We start from the raw sequence: 25147 nt of genomic DNA, 5'->3' as shown, positions 1-25147 counted from the left end.
CCTGCTAAACAGTGCTATCCAGCATGGGGAGTGGCATTCAGTTGCCTAAATCTAGACGTTTAGTACCATGTTAAATGCTGTAATGTATCCACCCTTGCTACCAGCTGCTGTTTCAGAAGACGTGAGCCTTCTCTGAGGCATTTTTTCATATCTGACTGTCCCACATAGACATCTTGGCTACCCAAAGGCCTCTGGACTTGTCACATCGGTTTTAGCAGTGATGGTGAGGACTGTTTTAAGTCAGTTTTACCCACTGGTGTTTGTGTCAGTCTAAAGAGCAAGTTATTTATTCACATGTTTGAAACTAATTATAGGAGGCAATACTTTATGCAGAAGCAAGCATTTTTTATTCTGATATATCATATCCTCCATACAGTTAAACAATTACCAGTAAGCAGAACACTAGAAGGAGAAACTTTTAAGATTTTTAGGATAAGCAAATTAAATTTCAAGGGTAAAGAAGTCTGGCTGCATTATCCTTTCATTACTCTGAAGTGCAAAGCAATGGGCAAGGTGATAACACTGTTATCATCATGTGAATCCCAGAATCACAGAATTGCAGGGGTTGGAAGGGACCTCAAGAGGTCATCAAGCCCTGCAGGTTCCCTACAGGGCAAGGGATGTTCAGGCAAGTGTGGTGGTTCAGGCAAATGTTTTTCTTTTTAGTTGGCCATGCATGCAGATGCGCTTGCACATACATACGCTCTGTAGCCATGGTGTTCTCAGAGAAATTAATGTCTTTATTCAGTTTTACTTCGCCATTACTCATGTTGCTCTTTATCTGATAGTTTTCAGAAGTGTTTTGGCATTGATTCAGTTACATAGGAGCTGTTTGTATTTTCTAACCCAACTCCAAGCTAGCTGCTGTCGGTGCTGCAATGCGTATTTCCCCTGGGAGCTGCGCGCAGCATTGCTTGCATTCTGAAACAGTGCATGAGTTTGGTGTTTTTGTGCTGAGAAAGAAAGGCAAATGTATTTTTCTTACCTCCTACTCCTACCCTGTTTGTAGTCAGGTGCTGTCCGCTTCTGCTCAGCCTATGGTTGAGTTGTTGGGTTGTACTGAGAAAGTCCACACAACCCTTCTTTATTCCTCTCTGTCCACTGTGTTCTGTCCCACAGTGTTTCAAAACGCTTCCTTCCAAAGGTGGATTGATTTGTGATGTTGAGATAATCAACCATATGGTGCAGCAGGTAAGTCATACATGTTTTCTCAGTAGCCAGTGGCTGCTGGCTGTGAAAGGCATACATAGCATTACATTCATTTCTGTCCTAAAAATTCCAGTCACGGTCTCAAAATCTGCTAAAAACAGCAAGAGGAATGAAATGTTGTACAAGTCCATTTTAGACTGAATATTTATTTCATCTCAATGCCTCTCTGGTTTCTATTATAGTTCCTGTTTGGGCCCTGCACAGATTTATTTTACACTCATCCTACTGTGACAGAGGAGGAAGTTTCTCACAGCTAAATCTATTATGAATGTGTTATTAGTTCAAGTCTCATTATTGCATTACCTTTTCTAATCAAAGCGAAGAATCTGTTATTAACAATGTAATCTCTTTTCCTGATGGCTTGTTGTTATAGATACAACCATAAAAGCAATTGGCTTGAATGGTTCCTTTGCACTCAGGTTCTTTTTCATAACACAGATTACTCCTAATTACCATTTCTTAGTTACAGTGATTTAGAATTATGTTTTTGAGTCATGGCTTTCACAAGACTACGTGCACTGACAGTCTGGAGATAGCTTGGATATGATTGATTTTTCAAAGCTTTGCAGTGAAATTTGATTCATAGTTCTGACAAAATGAGTTTGTTGAGTAAAACCCTGTGCAATCATTGGAAAATGTATCACTTTCATCAGAATATACAACTTTTCTAAATTATATTTAGTATGACATGTAGACTAGTCAGCTCTAAAAATGTTTCCTGTAAGATGGTGGACTACAGATGAACTTGGCAGCCTTTTGTCAGGCAAGACAAACAGATTACAAATATTCACCAGGTTACTCTTCAGTCTCTGAATTTTCTTTTCAATGTACTCTGATTTACCCCCGGGATGATTGGCTTCCCTTTGAACAAGAATGAAGTCAGGTACAGCAAAGCTCTTAATTGTATTCATTTGCTAGAATTAAATATTTAATTTCAGTGATGAAAAGATACTCTGTTCTCTGCTGCCCACATTTTTTTTTCCCCATAGCTGTGTCTGATTTTATATTCTGCTCTTCCCATCTTATTTTGATACCAGAATATCAGAAGGAGAGAAACCCATTTCAAGTCAACATGCATGCTGAGATGTCAAAAGACACAGTGCACAAATTGCTCCGCTTTGTGTTTTTTTATGCAAAGGATTGGCAAGTATTTGTGCTCCAGCATCACTGATTCAGACAACTTCATACCAGCTGTCATCATCCTTGCTTCAGCATTCATTTGAAAAACAATCAAAGTGAAAATTACACTATTCAAATAAAGTGCTTCAATCTATCTTTGATCTGATCACTCAGAATCTCGGTTTTTGAAAGAGAATTTTACTTCTATTTCTAAGCGTTTTCTTCAAGCTGACATTATATTTTTAAAATATCCTACATACCAAACCAAAGTAACATCATTAATTAAATCACATGATTCACGTCGGTTTCTAGGAGGCTACTCACTAGCATTTGAAGACAAAACAAGCAAACAAACAAACAAAAACCAACACCTTTCCTCTTCTACCTTAAATCCCCAGACAGCTTTAAAAGAATCAACAACCAGAATCTTTGTCTTTGCAAAGATAGATACTGTTTAAATAAAAGACCATGCACCTGTGAATTTCCAATTAAATAATGAGTGAATAATAAGACTGATGAGATTGTATCCAAAGACTGATAAATCTGAGAACACTTGTATGTACGTATATTTATATATAAGTATAGTCTTACCTTTTCTCACAGAATCACAGAATTGTAGGGGTTGGAAGGGACCTCCAGAGATCATCGAGTCCAACCCCCCTGCCAAAGCAGGTTCCCTACAGCAGGTCGCACAGGTAGGCATCCAGGCAGGTCTTGAACATCTCCAGAGAAGGAGACTCCACCACCTCCCTGGGCAGCCTGTTCCAGTGCTCCGTCACCTCACTGTAAAGAAGTTCTTGCGCATGTTTGTGTAATAATTCTGAATTAAGATTGTTCCGATAAGGGTGTTATGTAAAAGGATTGCTACTGAGGGGCTGTGGGAGCCTTTTATTTCATTTTTTAGTTCTTTTTTTCTTGCTGTTTGATTTGGTTTTTGTTTTCTGCCAAAACTGAAATGCAGGGATCGAAGAAATGAAAACATGAAACAAAATTTTGTAAGTATAAAACATGAATTTATCACCATTTTCAGGAAAGTCAGGTCTGAGTCATCTACTCTACCTTACTCCAAAATGGCAGTATCTACAAGAGTTTCATGCATCATATTTTTTTGGTTCAGCCAAATGTCTTTGCCCTTCTGAACATCCTCATTCCTCATAAAGTACCTATCCTATCTTCCAAATAGAGGCTACATCTTTGAGCACCTCTTGCACTTCTAAGATGAACCTCTACACCCATTTTTAACTGTAATTATTTGTAGTCTTCTAGAGATGCTTAACAAACTTTGAGCTTTTCAACAGCGGGAGAAAGTGCCTTCCAAGGAGATTGGTGTGGGTTTTTGTATTTCAAAGTACAGTTGATGGGTGATAAGTTCTCAAGAACCAAACATAATTGAAGCACTGAAGAAGGCTGCAAGAAGTCAAGAAGGGAGCAGGAAGAAGTAAGTGGTGATTAAGCATTTCACAAGCTCCTAGGTGAACCCAGCCCACCTGTGATCTCAGGTAAGACAATAAGAAACGACACATCAGGGTCATTCCAGTGACTAACAGAAAAAAATAAAAGGATAAACTAGGTTTATGTTTCATCTTAGCCTATATGCATCAACTGGGACCTGATCCAGGTCTATAAATATCTAAGGTGTGGGGGGCAGAATGGCGAGGCCGGACTCTTTTCAGTGGTGAGTGGAGACAGGACAAGGGGAAACGGCAGGAAACTGCAGCATAGGAAGTTCTGCACCAATGTGCGCAAGAACTTCTTTACAGTGAGGTGACGGAGCACTGGAACAGGCTGCCCAGGGAGGTGGTGGAATGTCCTTCTCTGGAGATGTTCAAGACCTGCCTGGATGCCTACCTGTGCGACCTGCTGTAGGGAATATAGAATGTATACTAGAATGAATATTAGAATGTATATATATATACATTCTAATTACCGTCTAATTTATATTTTTTCAAGTTATTAACATTTTAACATTGGTCCACTGGTTCTTTTAGTGTGAGAAGTGATTTGAGTTTCTTGAATGACATTGCTGCTCAGATAATTTCTATTTTGTTTTACTGAAAATCACAAAGATCATATGAGACGCTTCTATGGTTGCTGAAGTACTAGTGTTATATCTCTTTTTATGTGCTCTTTTAATTGTCCATCAGTTTGCAGAGATTGGAGCCCTCTATTGAAATTTGCAAAGTGTGACACTGATTGCACACACGTGTCCTGTAAATGTGCTAAGGAAAACCAAAACCACCCAGGCAGAGTTAAAAACCTTCAAAAAATCTGATTTTCCTTATACTATAAAGAGTATATATGGAAGAGTTTATTACTGAACTTGGTATGTAGTTTGATAGTAATTTATTACTACCTGAACTATAGAAAACTGTTTGCATGCCCAAAGTTCCTGCCTGTTAGAACTGTTCTGTAGAAAGGGTCTGTGTGTAGCTGCAAAAGAAAAAGAACAAATGGACGTGCTCCATGCAAGTCTGCTTGGGCCTAAGAGCAGCTCTGTGGGATCAGAGACATTGGCAAAGCGGAGGGAAGCATGCTCTTGTATTGGAAGAACTGATGGAGTTGAAGGGTGAACAGAAGAGAAAAACATTTGGATATTACCAGCATTCTTTCACTTTCGCCTCCTCAGTTATCCTTGCCTACAAGCACTGCAGGTAAGGACCTACTTTCTTTTTTCTTTCTTAAAAGGATGCAGTTGGATGAGGGGTGTGTGTGTGCATCTCACAGCTCCACAGGCAATCCACTAGAGGCTAATAATTAAGATAGGATGTCATCATAGAAATACAGGCAGTCAAGTACTTCTGTGTCTATCTGTAAGTGGAAGCCACAGCTGTAACAGCTTGAAACAAACGGTAGTTAGTATTTTTCACAGAGATGGGTAGTTTATACAGAGCATGTAGAGATAGATTGGAGCTTTGGAAGAAAGGAAGGAATCTGTAAATTTCCATAGCTCAGGATTAGAATGTGACATTTCCCTTCACAAGAAAAATTATCTTCTGGATCCATTCCTTCCAGTATATCAACAACTTTCTCTCAATTACCTTTTAGTTCGAGTGAATAAAAGGCTGCAATCATCCTTTCTGACATGCCTTTAAAACAGCTTTTTCCAAATAATTTTCAATAATAACTGTAATTTAAACTTATAAGCACAGAAGTGCTTTAAAATAACTAGGTATTTTTATAGAGAAAGTGATGTCATTCTTCCTATCAGTGGCAAGAATATTCCTCTCACTCTTTAGTATTTGTTTGCTGATAAGTAGAAAGAGAATTAGAATATTAGCCATTACTTTAATGTTAAAAATGAATTATTCTTCTATCTTCTATTAACTTTGACTTTTAGTTTTTCAATAACCAAATGTGGCCTTTGAGTGTATTTGTGCTGTTCTGACAGGACTTGTGTGCACACTTGAGAATGGAATTTGATTCATTGTGAGTACTTCAATCTTCCCGAGATGCAATGAAATACAATAATAATAATAATAATAAAAAGATAACTTCCAAGCAGCTATCTTGAAACCTTCTTGGGGAGTTCTTTCTGCGGAAGAAAAGAAATATTTCATAGGTTTCAATGCACGACAAAAATATGCAAAGCAACAGCTTTTCCTTGACTTTGGTTCCAGCCATAAATTCCCGAGCAGTGAGATAACAGTTTCAGTTCCACACTTCTTTTCCAGCAGTCACTTTGGCTAGACCGGAGCTGGTTCTCAGATGGGTTCAAGGGTTGGTATTAGGAACATCTCCACTGATGTGGAACTTCTCTTCCCTCAGTGAGACCAAGCACCACTGCAGGATCCCGGGGACACGAAGGTTTCTGGGGCCTGGAGTTCTCCATAAAAATCTGATTCCCTCTTACTTCCAGCAAAGAACTGGGTAGAGCAGTGAAAACATGGTGGAATACAATTCTTCTTTGACCTCTGGTGCACCTATGTGGCTGTTATTCCACTTTCACTCCAGTTATGATATTTTACTTTTTTTTTTTTTTTACTTTAGACCTTCCCCTGTCCAAGATAAGCTTGCATACGCAGTGCCTTCTACTTCTGCCAAGGTATACAAAGGGCATGCTTGATTTTCACTGTGGAAAAAATTAGTTGCGAGGACCTAATGAGTCAGTAAACCTCCTAAAGAGTTGGAAGAAAGCCAGACAATTAGTTTGCAATTTAGCTTAAATTTGAAATGATTAAAATCAATGTTTTGTTAATGTAGGTTGTGCTGAAGAGCACCTGTCTGCTCCTGTCAATTAGAAAGATGTACCTGCTTGGAAGTCTTCCTTAATTGATTGCCTATATTGTCACGTAATGATCCTCTTCAGTGCAACATAAAGTTGCTCAGAGTAAGTACTTTTTATAGAGATGAATGACCTATTATAAAATCAGACACTGGGGAGAGAAAGGCAGCTTTAAATGTTGTTTGCTCTCTATATAAAGTAAATGGGTCGTAGAGACAGTATAAACCCTGTAAGTTGTGTTACCTTCCTGCATTTTTTTCCATTTGACATTGAGAATAGTGCTTGTTATGCAATGCATCACAGTTCCTGAATTAACTGCAACTGCAGCCCTTCCTGTGGCCTCCACAAACCTGTGAACAAAGCGAGGTGCTTTAGAAACCATACGATTTCTCGGGGTGGAACCCTGTCATCAGCTGTCTTCAGACCAAGGTTTTAGGCTATAAATCCTGCAGTTTGGCAGCATCGCTGCCTCTGCAGCTCCAGCCCCTCAGTGGTAATTGTAGGGTAATATAATAAGCAGTAAAACAATAATTGACACTTGTGTGCTTTAGCTTACCAAGTCAGTCACACTTAAGTAGTTCTTTCTCAATTGTTGTTAGGAAAGAAAATCATAAACTACTAAAACTGACAGGAAAAAAAAGGCAGGGAAGGGAAAATGGAGAAGGGAAGAGAGAAAAAGGAAACCATCATTGTGCTGACTCCAAGTTAACTGTTACATTCTAAGGGCATAAGCAAACACTGATGTTCACGGGACTGTCAGAGGATGTCAGCACACAGCAAACAGCACTGTTACAAGTTCCAGCACCACAAACCCTGTGGTACTGCAAGGGAGCTTGAATCACTGTTAGGCTAAAATGGTGTGCAAGCAAGAAGTGAAGGATTCCTTATATAAACAGGAATTTTGAATGTAGAATGCTTTAGTATTTTCCTAGTGTTCTGTATTTAAAGCGTACAGGTTTTAGCCTTAGCTAAGACAAAAAGTGTTGTCAGGTTAATAAGAATGAAAAGAAATAATCATAGGGAAGAGATGTAAAAACAATGAACCTTTTACCTCTTCAGCTAGGATGGATCACAGCTTAAGAATATTGATTAATGTGACTGTGGACTATAAAAGATTAGATCTAATCTGCTCATTGTTAAAATGACACTAAGTACCCCAACATAATATTTTTGATACTGCAGCTGTCAGCACCTAGAGCGTGTCTGAAGAGGTCAGCACTGAAAGAGGTTCTGTTGCATTTCATCTGCGTTAGACTGTGGTTTCCACGTCACTGTTGTGGCTTGCAGAAATAATAATATTGTTATACACAATGGAGGTGAAACATGCTAAGTATGAAACTATTCAGAATAAAAGGATCCTTCTCCGACCTGGAGTATTAGAGTTCTAGAGGAGGAGAGGTAGTAACAGTAGATATAGATGGTTACAGATGATGTAGACAGTAACAGATGATGTAGCTGGCACAATGTGAAGGACCAGCAGGACGTTAATGGTTGCAAAGCAGTGCATTTGGCTGAGTAATGCTCAGAACAGACTTTCAGGACAAATGAGCTTTACTTCAAGCCTCAGTATGAAGAATTTTACAGGTGTTTGGGTGTCCGTGGGAAGGACGGATTCCAAAGTGTAAAGAGTAATACAGTTGAGTAATACAGGATAGGTTCCTTGGAACTGTGGCAGCATGAGATACCGAGGCATATGACAAAAAAAAGATGACAACATCATGGTTTTCAAGGCAAGAGGAAAGTGTGTTGCAAGCAACAACAAACAAGATGACAAGAATACTTGTTGAAGACCATCCCAAACACATAGCTCAAGTGAAAATTACAAGGTCATTTGTTTTCAGAACACGCTCTGAGTACATTGAGTGGTTCAGAGCAGAACTCAAGTGCTCTTGTGCAAACTCAAGCATTTAGACCTGTGCTGGCTCTGAGCAAAGCAAGCCAGAGGGCTCTGTGCCATCCTCTGTGAAGCAGGGATTTTTGCCCAGGCACAGGGCTGGAAACAAATAAGAACAGATTAGCATTTTTTTCTTCTAAACTGTAGAAAATATTCAGAATCATGTCTCCAGAAAGGTCAGAGGCAAAGGAATTGCCTCGCTCTGGCCTATATTTTAAGTAGGCTTCTGGTGCTTACAGAGATGAGTGGATCTAAACCAAAAGAGGGGAGGTTTAAGTCAGATGTTAGAAGGGAATTCTTTACTCAGAGAGCAGTGAGGCCCTGGCACAGCTGCCCAGAGAATCTGTAGGTGCCCCATCCCTAGAGGTACTCAGAGCCGGGTGGGATCTAATGGGGAATCTGATCTAATGGTTGGCAATCCTGCGCATGGCAGGGGTGCTGGAACTTGATGATGTTAGAGGAACCTTCCAACCAGAGCCATCCCACGATTCTGTGATTTACAGCAATGCCATGGAGGACCTGAAGGGCAGCAAAGACTCCAGAGTTTAATCACATAGAATTATTGCCAAGTACAAGACAATTACTTCTGGTCTGGAAGGCATATCCTGATCCTGTGGGAAGTGGGAAATACACTCCATGTGTCAGGCCTGGAGGGAAGGAGAGTGAGGGCTGCCCTGCCCTGAGCTTCCTGCAGAGGGGCACTGGGGAGAGAGGTGTGGTCCCTTCCCACTGATACCCAACAGCAGATAGGAAGGATGGCTGAGAGCTGTGTCGGAGAGGTTTGGGTTGGACATCAGGAAGAACCTCTTTTCTGAGAGGGTGTTTAGACACTGGGATAGCCTTCCTGGAAACGTGGTTGGTGCCCCATGCCTGCAGTGTTCCAGAGGCATCTGGGTGATGATCTTCATGACAGGTTTATCTGAGGTTCAGCCCTGAGGTGGTCAGGCAGTTGGACTGGGTGATCTCTGTAGGTGTATTCCAACTGAACCATTCTATTTGATTCAGTGCTAAAGGAAAACACATGTGCTTACAGAGGAGAAGGCAGGGTTACACTGAGAGGTCTGTGGATTTACTCAGGCAGACGCATCACCCTTTCATTGCTTCACTGTCGCTTTGAGAGGTGTTTGATCCTCCCACAGGAAGCACAACAGCAGTAAGAGCTCGGCAGCACCTGAACCCACTTCCCAGCGTCGAGGCCTCGCAGCTTCGCGCGGGCCGAGCAGAGCGGGACCGAACCGGAATCGGGCGGCGCCGAGCCGAGCCGACCCCGCGGCCCACAGGCCCCGCCCCGCGCGGCGGAGGCCGACCCGGCGGCGCTGGCGTAGGCGCTGACGCCGCGTCCCGCCTCGGGGCCAGGCCGGGTAGCGGCGGGCGAGGGGCGCCGTTAGCTGCCGGGTCGCCCCGTGGCGGTGGCCCGCCGCAGGCCATGCGGTAGCGGAACGCGCCGCGCCCGGGCTCTCGGTGGCCATGGAGCGGCTCCCGGGCGGCCGGCGGCTCCGGCTCGCGTCCTCGCTGGGGCTGGGGCAGCGCTGCTGGGAGGTGACCTTAGACGAGGAGCGGGGGCTGCTGGCCTGGCGCGACCCGCGTCCGCCGCGCCGCGGCGCAGGTGAGTGGAGCTGCGGGAGCGGAACGCTCCTGGGCCGCGGAGGGGAGGGGGCGGCGCGGAGCACCTGCCGGGCCGGGCCGCCCGCGTCGGGGCCGGCCCGAACTCGCAGGGGTCGGCAGAGCAGCGGCTTCGGGGCGGCTCGGGACGGCGTGACCCTGAGCGCGGCCGGGTCCCGCGGCTTCCTGCCCGCGGGGGCGCTTTGTCGAGCCGAGCGATTCCTGCACGTGTCGGGGGCTTTCCCCTGTCAGGGACCAGCCGGTGTAACCCGCAGCGTCTGGGGTTCAGAGTCCAGCCGCTGAAGGCAGATGGCGGTTTAAGGAAACGCGGCCCTTCGGAGCGTGGCAGGCAGCGGAGCCTCAGGGCCGCGCCGGGCCGCCCGGGGGCAGAGCAGCTCCGGGGCTGTCGGCTGTCGCGATGCGGAGCCTAGAGCTGTCCCAGGAGCCCGGCACGTGATGCGAGCGCTGCGAGCTGTTAAGCATCTGGGAATGAGGCTCTGATAACAAAGGGAGGAACCCGACCTGCAGCTGGATGAGAAAACCTCCGGCTTGTTTAATTTCGCCCTATTGTTTCTTGTTCATACGTGGCAGCCTGCAGCTTTTGATGTTACGTTTACGTTAATCACAGTAGGACGTGACGCACTCAGGGAACTTTAAAAGTGGCTTTATTTCATCGATGTGACTTTGATACTGCTAAAAAAAACCACTTCCATGCTGGGGCTGTTTTGTTTTTTCTCAAGTAGTTATACTTGAAGCAGTTTGCTTTCTGAAAGCCTCTATGGAACAAAAGGTTTAACCTGTGTGCATTCCAGTCCTGGGAATATTTAATACAGACTATAATAGTCTATAATGTGCTAATAGAGTTGTTTGTAGATTCCCATTTGTGCGGTTTCAGTAGGACTGACTTTAAAAACTGCAGATGGGAGAGTTTATTGCCAAAACGATGTGACAGAATTGTAGGATGACTTCTGAAAATACCTGAGTACCAACGGCCTCAAGTTTTTTCCTATTTTTTAGGTGGCATTTTATCACGTTGTTTGACCTCTTGGTTTTTATAGAATTGTTACTCCCATTATTCTTATGTCCCTATTAGCATGGGGACATCAGGAAATGTTTCATGTACTCCTTCTTTTCACAGCAGCTGCTGTTGTGTGGATAACTGCTGTCATCTTCACTTTAGGGATGGAGGAACTGAGGCAGAGAAAGAGAGGAACTAAATGAGTGATAGAAGGGTTGACTAGAAGGTTGTTGGGGAAAGGTGAGGTGTAGATATCTCCAGTCCCACGCAAGTTCCCAAACTTGACTACTAAAATAGTTCTTCCCTTACCACATACTTTATTTTAATATTTCCCTGTTGTTTTCTTTTTAAATCAGAATTTATTAATTATTTGTGATGTTCAAAGAAAGAAGAGGAAAAGAGAAAGGACTGTATGAATTAGTTGTTGCAGTTTACATGACTGCAACTTGGCCATGGTTTGAATACGTTTTTTGAATACGTACTCTTCATAATGATAACATCAAACCCATACTTTGTTGTTGTCCTTTTGCTATTGGGCATATGCAGTTTGACTTAGTCTAGGTTTTTATCAGCAATATAGCTGGGAAGTGTAGTTTGATACTTTAGGTGTGCAACTAAATGAACTTAAAACTGCAAAGACAAATTAAATCTGCTGAGTTAAATGATATAAAAGGAGGTAAGAGGAACTTAGCTGAAATACGGAGTTTCAAAGCCTTTTGGGGACAATCGCTCCCACTAGGTGAAGTGGCCCCTCCTTTGTAGAAAATTTTGTTGAATTCTGTGAAGTCCTTTTAAAAATCCTTTTCTGAACTTCTTGGTTGACTGATAAGCTACAGCAAGTTCAATGGCAGCTCCTTTCTACTTTACGAAACTTGCTTTAGACTATACATGCCCAACCTACCATTTGATGGTATTGTTTCTTTTGTTAATGTTTTAATAAAAAATAAAAAGTTTCGTTACGAACATTAATTATATTACATATTTTATATGCAGCAAGAGATAATTGTTCTTTACCCAATGTGGCCCAAGCAAGCCAAAATATTGGACACCCATGCTTTACACCATGAAAGAATGCCGTGGAGCTTTAAAGCTCTATTATTACACCTCTGAAGTTTACAGGTGCTTACAAGCAAGTTTTCTTGTTTATTTGCTGAGCCAAGCTAAATATGAGCCTGTCCTGAAGCCATTTTGAGGGCGCATGTCAGAATCCTGGAAGTGGTAGAGGCAGAGTGGGACATAATAAATAAGGCCCTTTTTGGGGTGGTTTCTGAAGTGGTACTCAGCTGGAGATTATTTGGGTGGCAAGCCTGGTTACTGAGTGTGGCTGCTCTCCTGTTCTTACAGGATTTTGAGATATGTAGAATCAGAGGAGGAAAGAGAAAGTGGGAGAAGAAATAGAAATGCTTAAGTGTTCTGGAAGGACAGCTGTAATGGGTGTAGAGAAAATACAATAAATGATGTAACTTCTCTGCTTAAAGCCCTGATTAATTTGTGTGTTTTCTGAGCTTGTGCTTCAGATAGCAGTTTTATATTACTGCCATCTTTCTGTTTTTCAGCTTTAAGACCTGGGATGGCTCATTGTGTTCCCTGCAATTATATTGGAAACATGAGCATCGTGCATGATGGTATAAATAAGTTTTGTAACATGGAAGGTGGTTAGTTAGAAGCATATAATTTCAGAGGTGTAGCTTGACCAAGATTGGTATCTTTCCTCCATTTAGCGTTTAACTACGTGACTACTGTACAGAATGCCTAAATAGAGACTTAATTATATAGTAGAAGCATTCTGTATTTTTGTTGTTGAGTAGGTAGTCATTGCAGTGAAACAATCTTTAAAAATATCAAATCAGAGCTGCCTGTATTCTGTTTATTGGCTTGCACTTAGTTGTGCAAATTAAAGTGGTTTGGTACATATTTTCTCAAAGTCTTCAGACTTTTACAGGTAAGGAACGAGTGCTATTAGTTAGAAGTACTGTGGAAGTACTGAAATAAACATCTCTTCCTTACTACATCCAAATTCAGGATCATATAGGAAGCAACAGAGACTGTTGTGTTTAGGGAAAGTGTAGTTCTGTAAAATATGGGAACATCCACTGGTTTTGCATGTTTGCACAACGAAAATATTAAAAAAAAAAAAAAAAACCACTGTTAAAATGCCACTTGTGAAGGAATAAATATGAATTCAGCAATATTACTTCTAATTCTGTCACTGAGAAGGTGATAATGAAGACGTAACTTGCTTATTCAGGCTGTGGTATGTTTTTATATCCTTAACTCTTTGGTACTGTTTACCTTCCCTCGTCCTACTGGACCTTGTTTAGCAGTATCGTATTTTCAAGAGCTCTCTTCAGTGCTGAGGTTCCCATTTCCTGTTCTCTGGTTGGATTTGTATGAACTCAGAGTGAAAACCTTTATCTGAATTTCTTCAAATGCTTCTCATTCACTTCTAGCTATAAACCTTTTTTCCTAGGCATCTCTTCAAGTACACTGGAGAACGTTCTTTTTCAACCTTGAAACACTTGTACATGAGATTGAGTTGTAAATCATAAGTAGCTTATGCAAAGCTGCATTGATCAGTTGTTCTCTATTGTTCTGTTATTTCCTTGTGTTGATGGCACGTTCTGTTTTTCAAGTAATGTGATAAAACTTTATGTGCAAAATTCTGTAGGTTATGTATTGTGTGTACTTAATGGACTTTGTAAGTCTTGGCTAAGACAGGACCGTGCCTGGTTCTAAGGCATTATAAACACAGAATGAGATTGTTCTGTCACTTTCCTGTTCTGGTGGTGGTTGTTGTTATTGTAAAGTACAGGCAAGAGGGCTATAATCAAACTAGGCACTGGACTGTGTACTTTTGCTTGTTGTGTGCTCTTAACCTTCTTTTTTCGTTCTTCAAAATTCTATTCGCTCAGCCTGTTTTTTTCCTGCTTTCTCCTTAAAACAACCCCTTGAGGAAGCCTCAGGGCAAGCGTTAACAAGACCAGCGCCATTCTGGCGGTGTGGATTGTAGAGAACACTCAGTTTAATAAACACAGTACAGAGACGAAGGAGGTGGGCTTGCTTGGCACCAAGGTCTGTTCAGCATCTGCAGTGTGCTGATGCATCCCTCATCAAGGCGGCCTTCCTTCGGTTGTTTGCAGGTGGCATAGGGCTGGTAAGGGAATCTGATCCATACTTATGTCTTGGTGGTTCCACTGGCTGTGTTGAGCTGGTAGGATATGAGGAGTAACAACCCAGGCAGTTGCTTCTTCCCGTGGAACATGCATTATTCAAATATAGATGAATGGTTAATTAACCAGTACATGTTTTTCTACATGTACCTGGTTGCTTTGCTGTTGTTTTGATTGTCTGCTTATTGTATTTTCTTTAAGTTTTTCCTTAGGGGGAAAACATGCAACTTGTTAAGTAGCTTCTTGTTTTAGCAGTGAAATATGCTAGTCACAAATTTCTTGTTTTGTTTTGTTTTTTTTACTTCTGGTAATTATGCTTTGTACCCTTATGTAGAATTTTCACTTATCCTGGTCTTTATTAGATACTACTTTTTGTAGTATGTAATCAATATAATTTAACATGCCTTATGGAGAGCTTTCTTACTATTTTCTAGCCTCCAGCTGAAGGGAAGTTTAAACTTAGGACCTTAAAAAAAAAAAACCCAACCCTTAGTGTTTGTGCTGTCTGTAACAGGAAGCTGGTTTTCAGAGTGACTGAAAAAACGTCTTTTGTTTTTAATCCTTAATATTTTTTAAGTCAGGGAAGTAGTCATACTGGTAAAACTGAATGCCAGTGTACTTATGGGGTTGAGCTGATTATTTAACAGAAAACTAAATGTTGTAATCACGGTTGGTTTTTATCTTTTGGCACGCTGAGCTAGTGCATTTCATAGAGAATTTGGCCCGTGGAACACATGGTTGGCAGTGATAAATGAACAAATCTTGACTTGGGTTCTGAGCAGGTTTGCTTGCAAAGTGTTCTTTGGGGGTTGCAAACAGAGATGATATACTAAAAACCCATTCCTACAGAGAAAATGCGCTTAGCGGCCTTTAATTCCTTTATTCAGAAGGCAATCTCAGTTAGTGTTCACCTTATGGTGTGCTTTTTCTTCTTTCTTAATGTGGGGAAAAGTAGTAGGCATTTAACACTGGTGTCATTTTGGTGATACCTCAGTTTGCACTGACTCAGAATGAGCAATGAGTGGCACAGCCATCGTGCTGGGAAGATTGTTGATTGGATTATCTTTTTTCTTTGTTATTTGCCATGTCTCTACATTCAGCTGCTCTGGCTCTATTGTGTTTTGTATGCTAGAGATTGAACAAGGTGAGACATGAAAACATGAACGTCTGAGGTTGTTTGAGTTTAAGCTTAAGAAATTTGACCTGTACTTCAGCATTTTTGCACTTGAGATTCAGTCTCTTGAATCGAGATGAAAGGTTGAAAGAAGCGTATTATTTCACATGGAATTTTGCTTAGGTAGATAGTGAGGAGGACAAGGGGAAATGATTTCAAAGTAGAAGAGGAGAGATGTAGATTAGATGTTGGAGAGCATTTTCTCTGACGGGGCAGTGAGGCCCTGGCACAGCTGCCCAGAGAAGCTGTGGGTGCCCCATCCTTGGAGCAGCTCAAGGCAGGGTCGGATGGGGCCTGGTGCAGCCTGAGCTGGTGGGGAGCAGCCCTGTCTGTGGAAGAGGAGTTGGAACTGCATGGTCTTTAAGGTTCCTTCCAAATGAAGCTATTCTATGATTTTGTAACACTAAGTTATATAGTGATAGAGTTATATGTCTTCTTTTTGGCACAAAAGGACATAGGAGTCCTGGTAGGTGCCAAGTTGAACACAAGGCTGCAGTGTGCCCTTGCTGCTGAGGAGGCTAATGGTGTTCTTGGCTGCGTTAGGCAAAGTACAGTAGCAGATTGAGGAGGTCATCCTTTCTCTGTGCTCAGAATTGGTGAGGCCACGCTTGGTGTGCTGTGCCTAGTACATGGATGTACTGGAAAGTCCAACACAGGGCCGCCAAGGTGACGTGGGACCCGGAGAGCCTGTCCTTTGAGGGGAGAGGCTGAGAAAGCTGGGCTTGGCCAGCGTGGAGAAAAGGAGTCTCACAGGGAATTCATCAATGTCTATAAATACCTGAGGAGAAGGTACAAAGAAAATAGAGCCAGGCTTTTTTTAGAGGCCTGGTGCCAGGACAAGAGGTCATGGGCTGGAACATAGGAGGTGCTGTCTAAACATGAGGCAGCACTTCAGCGCTGTGTGGGTGGCTGAGCACTGGCACAGCTGCCCAGGGGCTGTGAAGTCTCCTCCTTGGAGATCTCCAGAAGCTGCCCGGCTGTGGCCTTTGGCACTCTGCTCTGGGGGTCCCTGCTGGGGTGGGTTTGGGCAGAGGAACGCAGAGGGCACTGCCAGCCTCAGCCATGCTGTGATTTGTACTGATACAAATTCTTGAGCTCTATTCAAACACAAAAGCTTAGTTTTCGTAAGTAGGGAATTTCTGAATAACTTGTTTGTATGTGAGAGAGCTTTGCGTCTTTCTGGCCCTCTACAACTGCTGTATTAAGGAGTGTGTGCTTTTGACTATACTGTAGATTGGTGAATTCTGTCAGAGCAGTGGAGCTACTGAAGGGCATTATTGACATAGCTGGTGTTTATAGAAGTTTCTGAAAGATTCTCTCTGATCCCACAGATTCACAGAGGGGAGGTGAGATCAGGCTGGTTTGTTGTTGTTGTTTGTTCTGGGGTTTTTTTGTTTGTTTTTCTCCCTCATGTTTTTGTTCAGTAATGTGTTTTTCAGGGATACGTAATTCTTCTGCACATATTAAACTGAAGTACTAATTCTAAGTGGGTTTTTCTCTTGCCACACCTGTGAAGAGATTTGCTAGAAAAGCAGGACTTCCACAGTCGTTCTCAGGAGAATATATCTGAAGATCAAGGAGAGCTTAGTAGAGCTGATTTCAGGGTCCAAAGTTGTTAATATAAGTTAGGTATTTTGTGCATTTTAGCACAAAAAGCATGCTCCAAATAAATGCTTCCTGTCATACTGATTTGGAAGTGGTTTTCATAGGACCATGGAATCTTGGAATTGCTCAGGTTGGAAAAGATCATCAAGTCCAACCTCAACCTACCCATGCTATCCTAACTCCCCACTAATAAATCATGTCCCTGAGTGCCACATCCAAACTGTTTTTAAATGCATCCAGGGATGGTGACTCAAACAGTTCCCCAAGGAGCCTATTTCCGTGCTTAACAACCCTTTCTGTAAACTTTTTCCTGATATCCAACCTAAACCTTCCCTGGCACAACTTAAGGCCATTTCCCCTCATCTTGTCACCAGTGAGAAGAGACCAACACCACTCTCGCTGCCATCACCTTTCAGGTATTTGAAGAGAGCAGTAAGGTCTTCCTTCAGCTTCCTTTTCCCCAGACTAAACAACCTCATTCCTTCAGTCGCTCCTTGCAGGGTGTATTCTCCTAGCTCTTCAGAAGAACATCTCTTGATCTGTTTGCTATTTGTGTGTTTGACAAGCTTTCACTTTTTCCTCTTTTTTTTTTTTAATACAGAAAATGCCTAATAGAACAATAACTTCTGTTGCTACTCCTATCATAGAAGCTAAACAGTATCCAATATATCATGCTTGCGTAATTTCTGGCTGTCAATAGAGTATGACAGCATACAACAATTGAGAAGAGCTGCTGGCAGAAGGAGGGAAAAAAAAGCGACTCAATTAGTAGCAAATGAGCTGTTGTCACCACTGTGAAGAGGTCATGAAAAATCTTTCATTTTACATTCCTTACTATCAACATGGCACTTCTTCAAATTAGCAAGAATTATAGGAAATGTAGAGTACAGTAACAAAACTATTGCTCCTTTTTGTCTAATATCTCTTACTTTCTCATATAGCAATATATAGATATGTAGTTGTAAGAGAATTATAATATTATTTATGAGTTGCAGATGACACCAAGCTGGCAGGAAATGTCAATGTGCTTGAGGGTAGGGAGGGTCTGCAGTGATCTGGAAAGGCTGGATTGAGGCCAGTGAGATGAGGTTCAACAAGATCAAGTGCCAGGTTCTGCGCTTTGGCCACAACAACCCCAAACAACACCACAGGCTTGGGACAGGGTGGCTGGAAGACTGTGTGGAAGAAATGGACCTGAAGGTGTGGTTGATGCTTGTCTGAACATGAGCCAGCAGTGTGCCTAGGTGACTAAGAAGGCCAAAGGCATCCTGGCTTGTATCAGAAATAGTGTTGCCAGCAGGAGCAGGGAAGTGATCATCCCTCTGTACTCAGCTCTAGTGAGGTTGCAGCTTGAATACTGTGTTCAGTTTTGGGCCCCTCACTACAGGAAAGACACCAAGGCTCTGGAGTGTGTCCAGAGAAGGGCAGTTGAGCTGTGAGGAGTCTGGAACACAAGCCTTAAGAACAGCTGGGGTAATTGGGATTATTTAGTCTGGAGAAGAAGACGCTCAGGGTGACTTTATAGCTCTCTCCAACTACCTGAAGGGAGGCTATGGTGATGTGGGGGTCAGCGTCTTCTCCCATGTAACTTGCAGTAGGCCTCAAGTTGCAACAGGGGTGATTCAGGTTGGATGTTTTCTTAACATCTCGAAAAAAGTGGTCAGATGCTGGTACAGGCAGCTGGGGAGGTGATGGTGTCACTGTCCCTGGAACTGCTCAAGAAACATTTAGATGTGGCACTAAGGAACATGGTTTAGTGTGGAATATTAGTGATAAGTGAGCAGTTTGACTGGATGATCTTGGTGGTCTTTTCCAACCTTAGTGATTTTATGCTTCTGTATACATTTGTACGCGTGCTGCTTGCTTGTACATAAATACACAGAATTTTCGGTTCCATTTCAGTTTTTTTTTTTTTTTTTAAGTCAAGATAAAGGCTGGGAAGTTTGAAAGTGCTAATGAAAATGAGACTAACTTCTCTGTTTGACAGGACTCATGAAGACTGAGAATGTGTTGAGAGCGTCAGAGAGGGGGGGAAATGTTGTGGGTGGAGAAAATTATTTCATAATGTAAGAAAAAGAGGTCTTTAGAAGCACTGTCTTTCAGAATTAATGTTGATGAAAGGGAAATACATTCAGCAGTACATAAACATAACATTTAGAATTTGCTTCTTAGGAGATCTGAAAGTTTTAAAGTCTATTGGGATTTAAAAATGTAAGAATTCATATGAATGCCCTTCTTTTGTAAGCCGTCTACTTACTGGAGAGTGGCAAATAGCCTTTATAGTCTTTGCCACTAGATTTAGTTGCATGTCCTTTGAAATAACCTGTGCTGTTCATTGACACATATCTGGGTTAGGGGTCATTGAAGGGGCAATTTCTTTGCTCTGAAAGCAGCATTACTGGATTTTGGCTTCATGTGAAAAACGTTTTTATGCTCAGAATATCTACCTTTCACAGAAATTGTAGTCATTTTAAATATTAATGAAGGTAATGCATAGGTGATTATGGATGGTGTGCTTGGAGTAAATGCAAGAGAAAATTGGAAATATTCAGCAGGTTTCTACTTACATTCTTGACTGTGTTTAAGAATGAGTTGCTTTAAATGTATTACTGTATCGTGTATAGAAATAATCATTCTGGTGCTGTTTTAAGGTGTACATGTGTAAAACCTTGTGTTCATACAGATAACTGTTTTGTACCAACCTCTGAGATCATTGCTGTAGAAGAAACTGAACTGAACAAGAAACAGCGTAGTACTGGCAAATGGCAAAAAATGGCAAAGCCCCATGCTTTCACAGGTAAGGCACGTAGAGGCTCGGGAGGCACACAGTGATTATTTTGTTGGAGATATCATAGGGCAGACAGGAAAGGAATCTTCAGAATGAATATTATTTTTAACAGAAAAGATGTATATAAGATATCTTTCAGCATGCATTTGTATTTTCTTTGAAAAATTAAACCCTTCTTTTAGGAGCTCATGTCATTTGAGTTACGTCGTGAAGTGCTAGCTAATGTTGTATTTCTGCTGCTGGATGGATCTGCAGTAGAACAGTCGCTTTATACTGCTTCACCAGGAAGTCAGAAGGCTGAAAAAAATGACCCCTACATGTTTGGGTTGTTTTGTTTGTTTGTTTTCTTTTTAATTATCCCTAATTGTCAGAATGTGTGCGTATAAATGTTGTTTGTGCTACTGACTGTGATTTTGAAGTGCCAAGAAAATGTTCAGACTGTTTTGGGGAAACAGTGCTGCAAAGCAGGGACAAATGGGATTGCTCACATAACAAAGGTTGATCTTATAGAGTGCTTTCTTCACATTCAGTCCTTCAGTATTACTGTTTGGTGGTACTGTAGATGGAAAAGTAAGAACACTTATGTTCTCATCAACCTAGTTCAAAATACACAACAAGATTTAAACTTTTTTTCTATTATTACAATTTTTTTTTTAAACTACTTTTTCTCAAGTTTCAGCTTTATGAAATTAAATTCACCCTGTTCTGTTGGTTACATGGGACCTGATACAAGTATATCCCAAACCCTTGTAAGCTTATGACCGTTTATATCAGGTAGATAATGCAGGCTTGAATATAGCTTAAAAAATCAGTGTATGCTTAGTGAACTTATGTACGTCTTCTGTATCAGTTTATGGAGAATGAATTGCATTTGGTAGTTGAGTACCTGCTATGAGGTGAGGTGAGGACCTAGAGCGGATATTTTCACTTATTTTTGCAGTTTTACCTTTTATGCTTTCATTTGCAGAAATGTGTACTGAGGGTTAATTACCGCTTCTTCAGAAAGGCAGATGTTTCCGAGGGGTGTTTGAAATGCATTTCCCATTTTGCAGAACAGTCTCATTGTGTTTCCCCTTATTTATGTATTTCTCTTTATTAGTTTATTACGTGAAAAAAGCCCGAAATCACCGCTGGCGGTGCAGAGACGTGACGTTTTGGTGTGCTGATGAGTACTTGTGTAACCAGTGGATACAGGCACTGAAAGAATTACTTGAAATGCAGAGTAAGTTCAACTGAAGCACCAACATTGGCAGCACAATTTTATGAATGTGTGTCAATTAAGATTATTTTGAGATCTCTGGTATCTTTTTGAGCTCTTGAGGCTAGCTTCTGCTTATGAAGTAAGTGAGGTGGGAATTGAAATGTCTCACTTCTCTTGTCATTACTTTGCATCATGTGTGTTTTCTAAGCTGTACTAAATGTGTATTTTACTCTCAGTCGGGACTAAAATGTCTTGCACCTTTTCCCTGGATATAATTTTCTCTTTTTTGCAAAATAGAGGCACATTGGAAACTTAGCAGAGATTTTAAAAGATTCTGAGAAGGAGCAAGTTTAAAATTGGAAATTTGTGGTACTCTGGAGATCCAAGGGCAAGTATTATAGTAATTGTTACACTTGTGGGTGACTTTTTCTGCTTTGCGTATCCACTCTTTGTATTTACCAGTGTGTGAGGGCTGCTCCAAAAGTAATGTCTCCTATTTTATTATGTTGGCCCACAGTGTCATAGGCAGATGTTGGTGGCAGTAGAAGTTGAATCTCCCCACCAGCATCCTGTTACATGTTGTTGCTGTGTGAGAGGTGGCAGCAGAGGGGCAGTCTGACAAAATGACATCCGACATCGAAGTGCATATGAATCAAAGGTGTGTCAAGGAATTCCTCTGTGCAAAAAAAAAAAAAAAAAAAAGACCCACCTGCTGACATTCATCTGCACTTGCTGACCATTTGTGGAGACTGACAAGGAGATGTGAGCACAGTGAAGCAGAGGGTGGTGTGTGTCAGCAGTGGTGATTGTGCCTGACCAATGTGCTGGCCTTCCATGATGGAGTGAAGGCTTTGGTGGATGGGGGAAGGGCGGTGGATGTCATCTGCCTGGACTTCTGCAAAGCCTTTGACATGATCCCTCACCACATCCTTCTCTCTAAATTGGAAAGGTGTGGATTTGAAGGATGGACTGTTAGATGGATTAGGAGTTGGCTGGCTGGATGCAGCTAGAGGGTTGTGTTCAGTGGTTCGGTGTCAGGGAGGAGGCCTGTCACAAGAGGCGTCCCTCGGGTCGGTCCTGGGACCAGTGCTCTTCAACATCTTCATCAGTGTCACAGACAATGGCATCGAATGCACCCTCAGCAAGTCTGCAGATGACACCAAGCTGAGCAATGCAGTCGATACATTGGAAGGAAGGGAAGCCATCCAGAGAGACCTGGACAGGCTGGAGAAGTGGGCCCGTGAAAACCTAATGAGGTTCAATAAGGCCAAGTGCAGGGTGCAGTAACTTAGGTCGGGGCAATCCCAGGTATTTATACAGACTGGGGGATGAGCCCCTTGAGAGCAGCCCTGCAGGGAAGGACTTGGGGGTCCTGGTGGACGAGAAGCTGGACATGAGCCAGCAGTGTGCACTTGCAGCCCGGAAGGCCAACTGTGTTGTGGGCTGCATTAAAAAAGGGGTGGGCAGCAGGGAGAGGGATGTGATCATCCCCCTCTACTCGGCTGTTGTGATGCCCCACCTGCAGTACTGTGTGCAGGCCTGGGGCCCCCAGTACAAGACAGATGCAGAGAATGAGTCCAGAGGTGGGCAACTAAGATGATCAGAGGGCTGGAGCATCTCTCCTGTGAGGAAAGGTTGAAGGAACTGGGATTGTTGAGCTTAGAGAAAAGAAGGCTCTGGGGAGACTCTTTGTGGCCTTCCAGTGCTTGAAGGGAGCATATAAACAGGAGAGGGAGTGGCTGCTTATGAGGGTGGATAGTGATAGGACAAGGGGGAGTGGTTTTAAACTGAGACAAGGGAGGTTTACGTTAGGTATTAGAAGGAAGTTTTTCACACAAAGAGTGGTGACGCACTGGAACAGGTTGCCCAAGGAGGTTGTGGATGCCCCATGCCTGGAGGCATTCAAGGCCAGGCTGGATGTGGCTCTGGGCAGCCTGGTCTGCTGGTTGGTGACCCTGCACATAGCAGGGGGATTGAAACTAGGTGATCGTTGTGGTCCTTTTCAACCCAGGCCATTCTGTGATTCTGCATGGGCATGCAGATTTTTGAGTGTGACATACATGCTCTTGTTTGTCAGTGATGAAAATGCATAGTTAATGGTGGTTCCTGCATTGAAAAAATGTTCTGTAGGTGAGAATTTGCTCTATCCAATAGTGTTATTGTGCTCCTTGTATCTGTTCTAATAAATAAATAGGAGGCATTACTTTCAGGATAATATATTTAGCTTTTGTGGAAAGAGTTCTGAGTAATAATTTCTAAAACTCTTGGGCATTTACTTTATGGAAGGCTAGGTATAGTTTAGAAGGAATTACCTGTGTCAATATCTGTCAGGAAATAGTAAGAAGGAAATAACTCCACAGCAGAAGGCAAGCCAAGGGTAACAGTAGTACAGCCTCAGCTGTGTCTGAGCAGGATAAAGGATAGCAACAGGGTCCTATCTACAGTCTAGACAACGCAAAGTGATGCTGACTATCCAGGGGGCCAGGCAGGAGCAACAGAAGGTGGGTGGAGGCAGGACTGGAGGAAAGATAACTACAGTATAGGTCTGAGTTCCATTTGAAAACCAGAGCCAGAGAAGAGACTGGAGACAGGTACAGCTAAAATATGATTCAGGTAAGGACTTAAGGCTTAGAGACCAAAAATAGATATTTAACAAAAAATGTTTGTTTGCATAGGCATTGAGTGTGTGCCTCTTACTACTGATTTTCTTTACCGTACGGTACGTGTGGGGCCTGGCTTCCAATAAAGTCATTTAAGAAATGGATTTTTTGTGCCTACTAAATTGGATCTGAGAGACATATGGCCTGGGCAGTTATCTCCAAATGTTTTTTCTGTTGGTAACTTTCTTAAAAGGTGACATTCTCAGAAAAGATGGTGCTTTGGGCCTTTGGTAACTTTAAACCATCCAAACAAGTCTAGCTTTGTTTAGCTGGATTTATTATGTAAGTGTATGGGCCTAATACTTGTTTATTCCATTAAAATAAAAATTTAGAACATATTTAGAATGTTGTCTGAGGAAGTGGAAATGTTCTAATAGATAACTGTGTTCTATACCAGAGTGCAGACCAAAACAGTTGCTTGTGTATATTAATCCATATGGAGGAAAGCGACAAGGGAAGAGGATTTATGAACAGAAAGTTGCTCCACTTTTCAGTTTGGCTTCTATTTCTACTGATGTTGTCGGTGAGTAAAGAATGTTTTAGTACCTTGATAAACATTATATAGATTTTGAAGCATCTCTGTGTAGTTTAGTTCTTTCCTTTATTTATTTTTTTAAGTTATGGTACTACTGAATTTCTCCATTTATTAAATACTTTTTCAGTTTTACTGTTTAAAAACAATTGTTCACTTGCACAGTTTTTAGTGAAATTTTTTTTTACATTTACCCTATTTTTCAATTCTTTCTTTGGCATAAAATTATTTGAAGCACGGCTTATGGGCGAGTTGATTTTATGTCATACTGGCAGTACAGTTATCCTTATTAATAAATTAATAACAATTTTAACAAATGCATATACCTTTTTATAACAATATTTTGTAACATTAATTTTTAAGTGTGTATTTTTTCATTTCTTCATAGTAACTGAACATGCTAACCATGCTAAGGAGAACTTATTTGAAGTTAATATTAATAAATATGATGGGTAAGTAACTTCATTTGGTGTTGTGGTTTTTTTTAAGTTAGCTGATATGTATGTGTTCTCGTCTCTAACTTAAAATAGCATTAATTGATTATATGTTTTTTGCAACAAATCAAAGATCCAGGATGTGTTCTTTTCCACAGTAGGATGTGCGCTTTTAGGAGTGTCAAAGGAAAACTGCACCGTTTCAGTAAACGTGTTCAACACATAATATATTCAAATGAAATATAATGGTGTTTGCATGAGGCTGTTGTGCAGATCAATGTAAGATTACTTTTGCTGGTCCAGAACCTGAGCATTCTGTGGCAGCCTGGAAGGTATCATGAATTGTTTTGTAGTGCAGATGACTTTGACACATACATGAGTCCAAAAAATTGCTTTAGTGGCATCTTGGCAATGTGTAAAACCACTCTTGTCAAGTGCAGATAACTGCCGGGTTATTCAGCTTTACATTTTTCACCTGTATTTCTTCTGTTTGTGAAGTTACTGGTTCAGAAGAAGACC

The 25147-nt window shown here is 41.8% G+C and overlaps 1 protein-coding gene across 2 annotated transcripts in view; it reads left to right on the top strand.

Annotated features, from left to right (window-relative positions):
- The first annotated feature begins 9767 nt into the window (after positions 1–9767).
- CERK (ceramide kinase) overlaps positions 9768–25147 on the top strand; it is a 44946-nt gene continuing 29566 nt past the window's right edge. The window contains exons 1-5 of one of the 2 annotated variants that reach the window (XM_048945175.1): positions 9768–10050; positions 19697–19810; positions 20901–21023; positions 24060–24185; positions 24583–24646. In XM_048945175.1, coding sequence (XP_048801132.1) covers positions 9912–10050; positions 19697–19810; positions 20901–21023; positions 24060–24185; positions 24583–24646 — 566 coding nt within the window. In that variant the 5' untranslated portion in view covers positions 9768–9911. The remainder of the gene's footprint in view (positions 10051–19696; positions 19811–20900; positions 21024–24059; positions 24186–24582; positions 24647–25147) is intronic. The other variant, XM_048945166.1, reaches the window with a different exon arrangement.

Source organism: Lagopus muta, chromosome 1 (genome assembly GCF_023343835.1).
Source record: "Lagopus muta isolate bLagMut1 chromosome 1, bLagMut1 primary, whole genome shotgun sequence".
NCBI lineage: Eukaryota > Metazoa > Chordata > Aves > Galliformes > Phasianidae > Lagopus > Lagopus muta.
The sequence above is the reverse complement of the archived record's forward strand: the minus strand, read 5'-3'. Positions and strand labels throughout refer to the sequence as shown.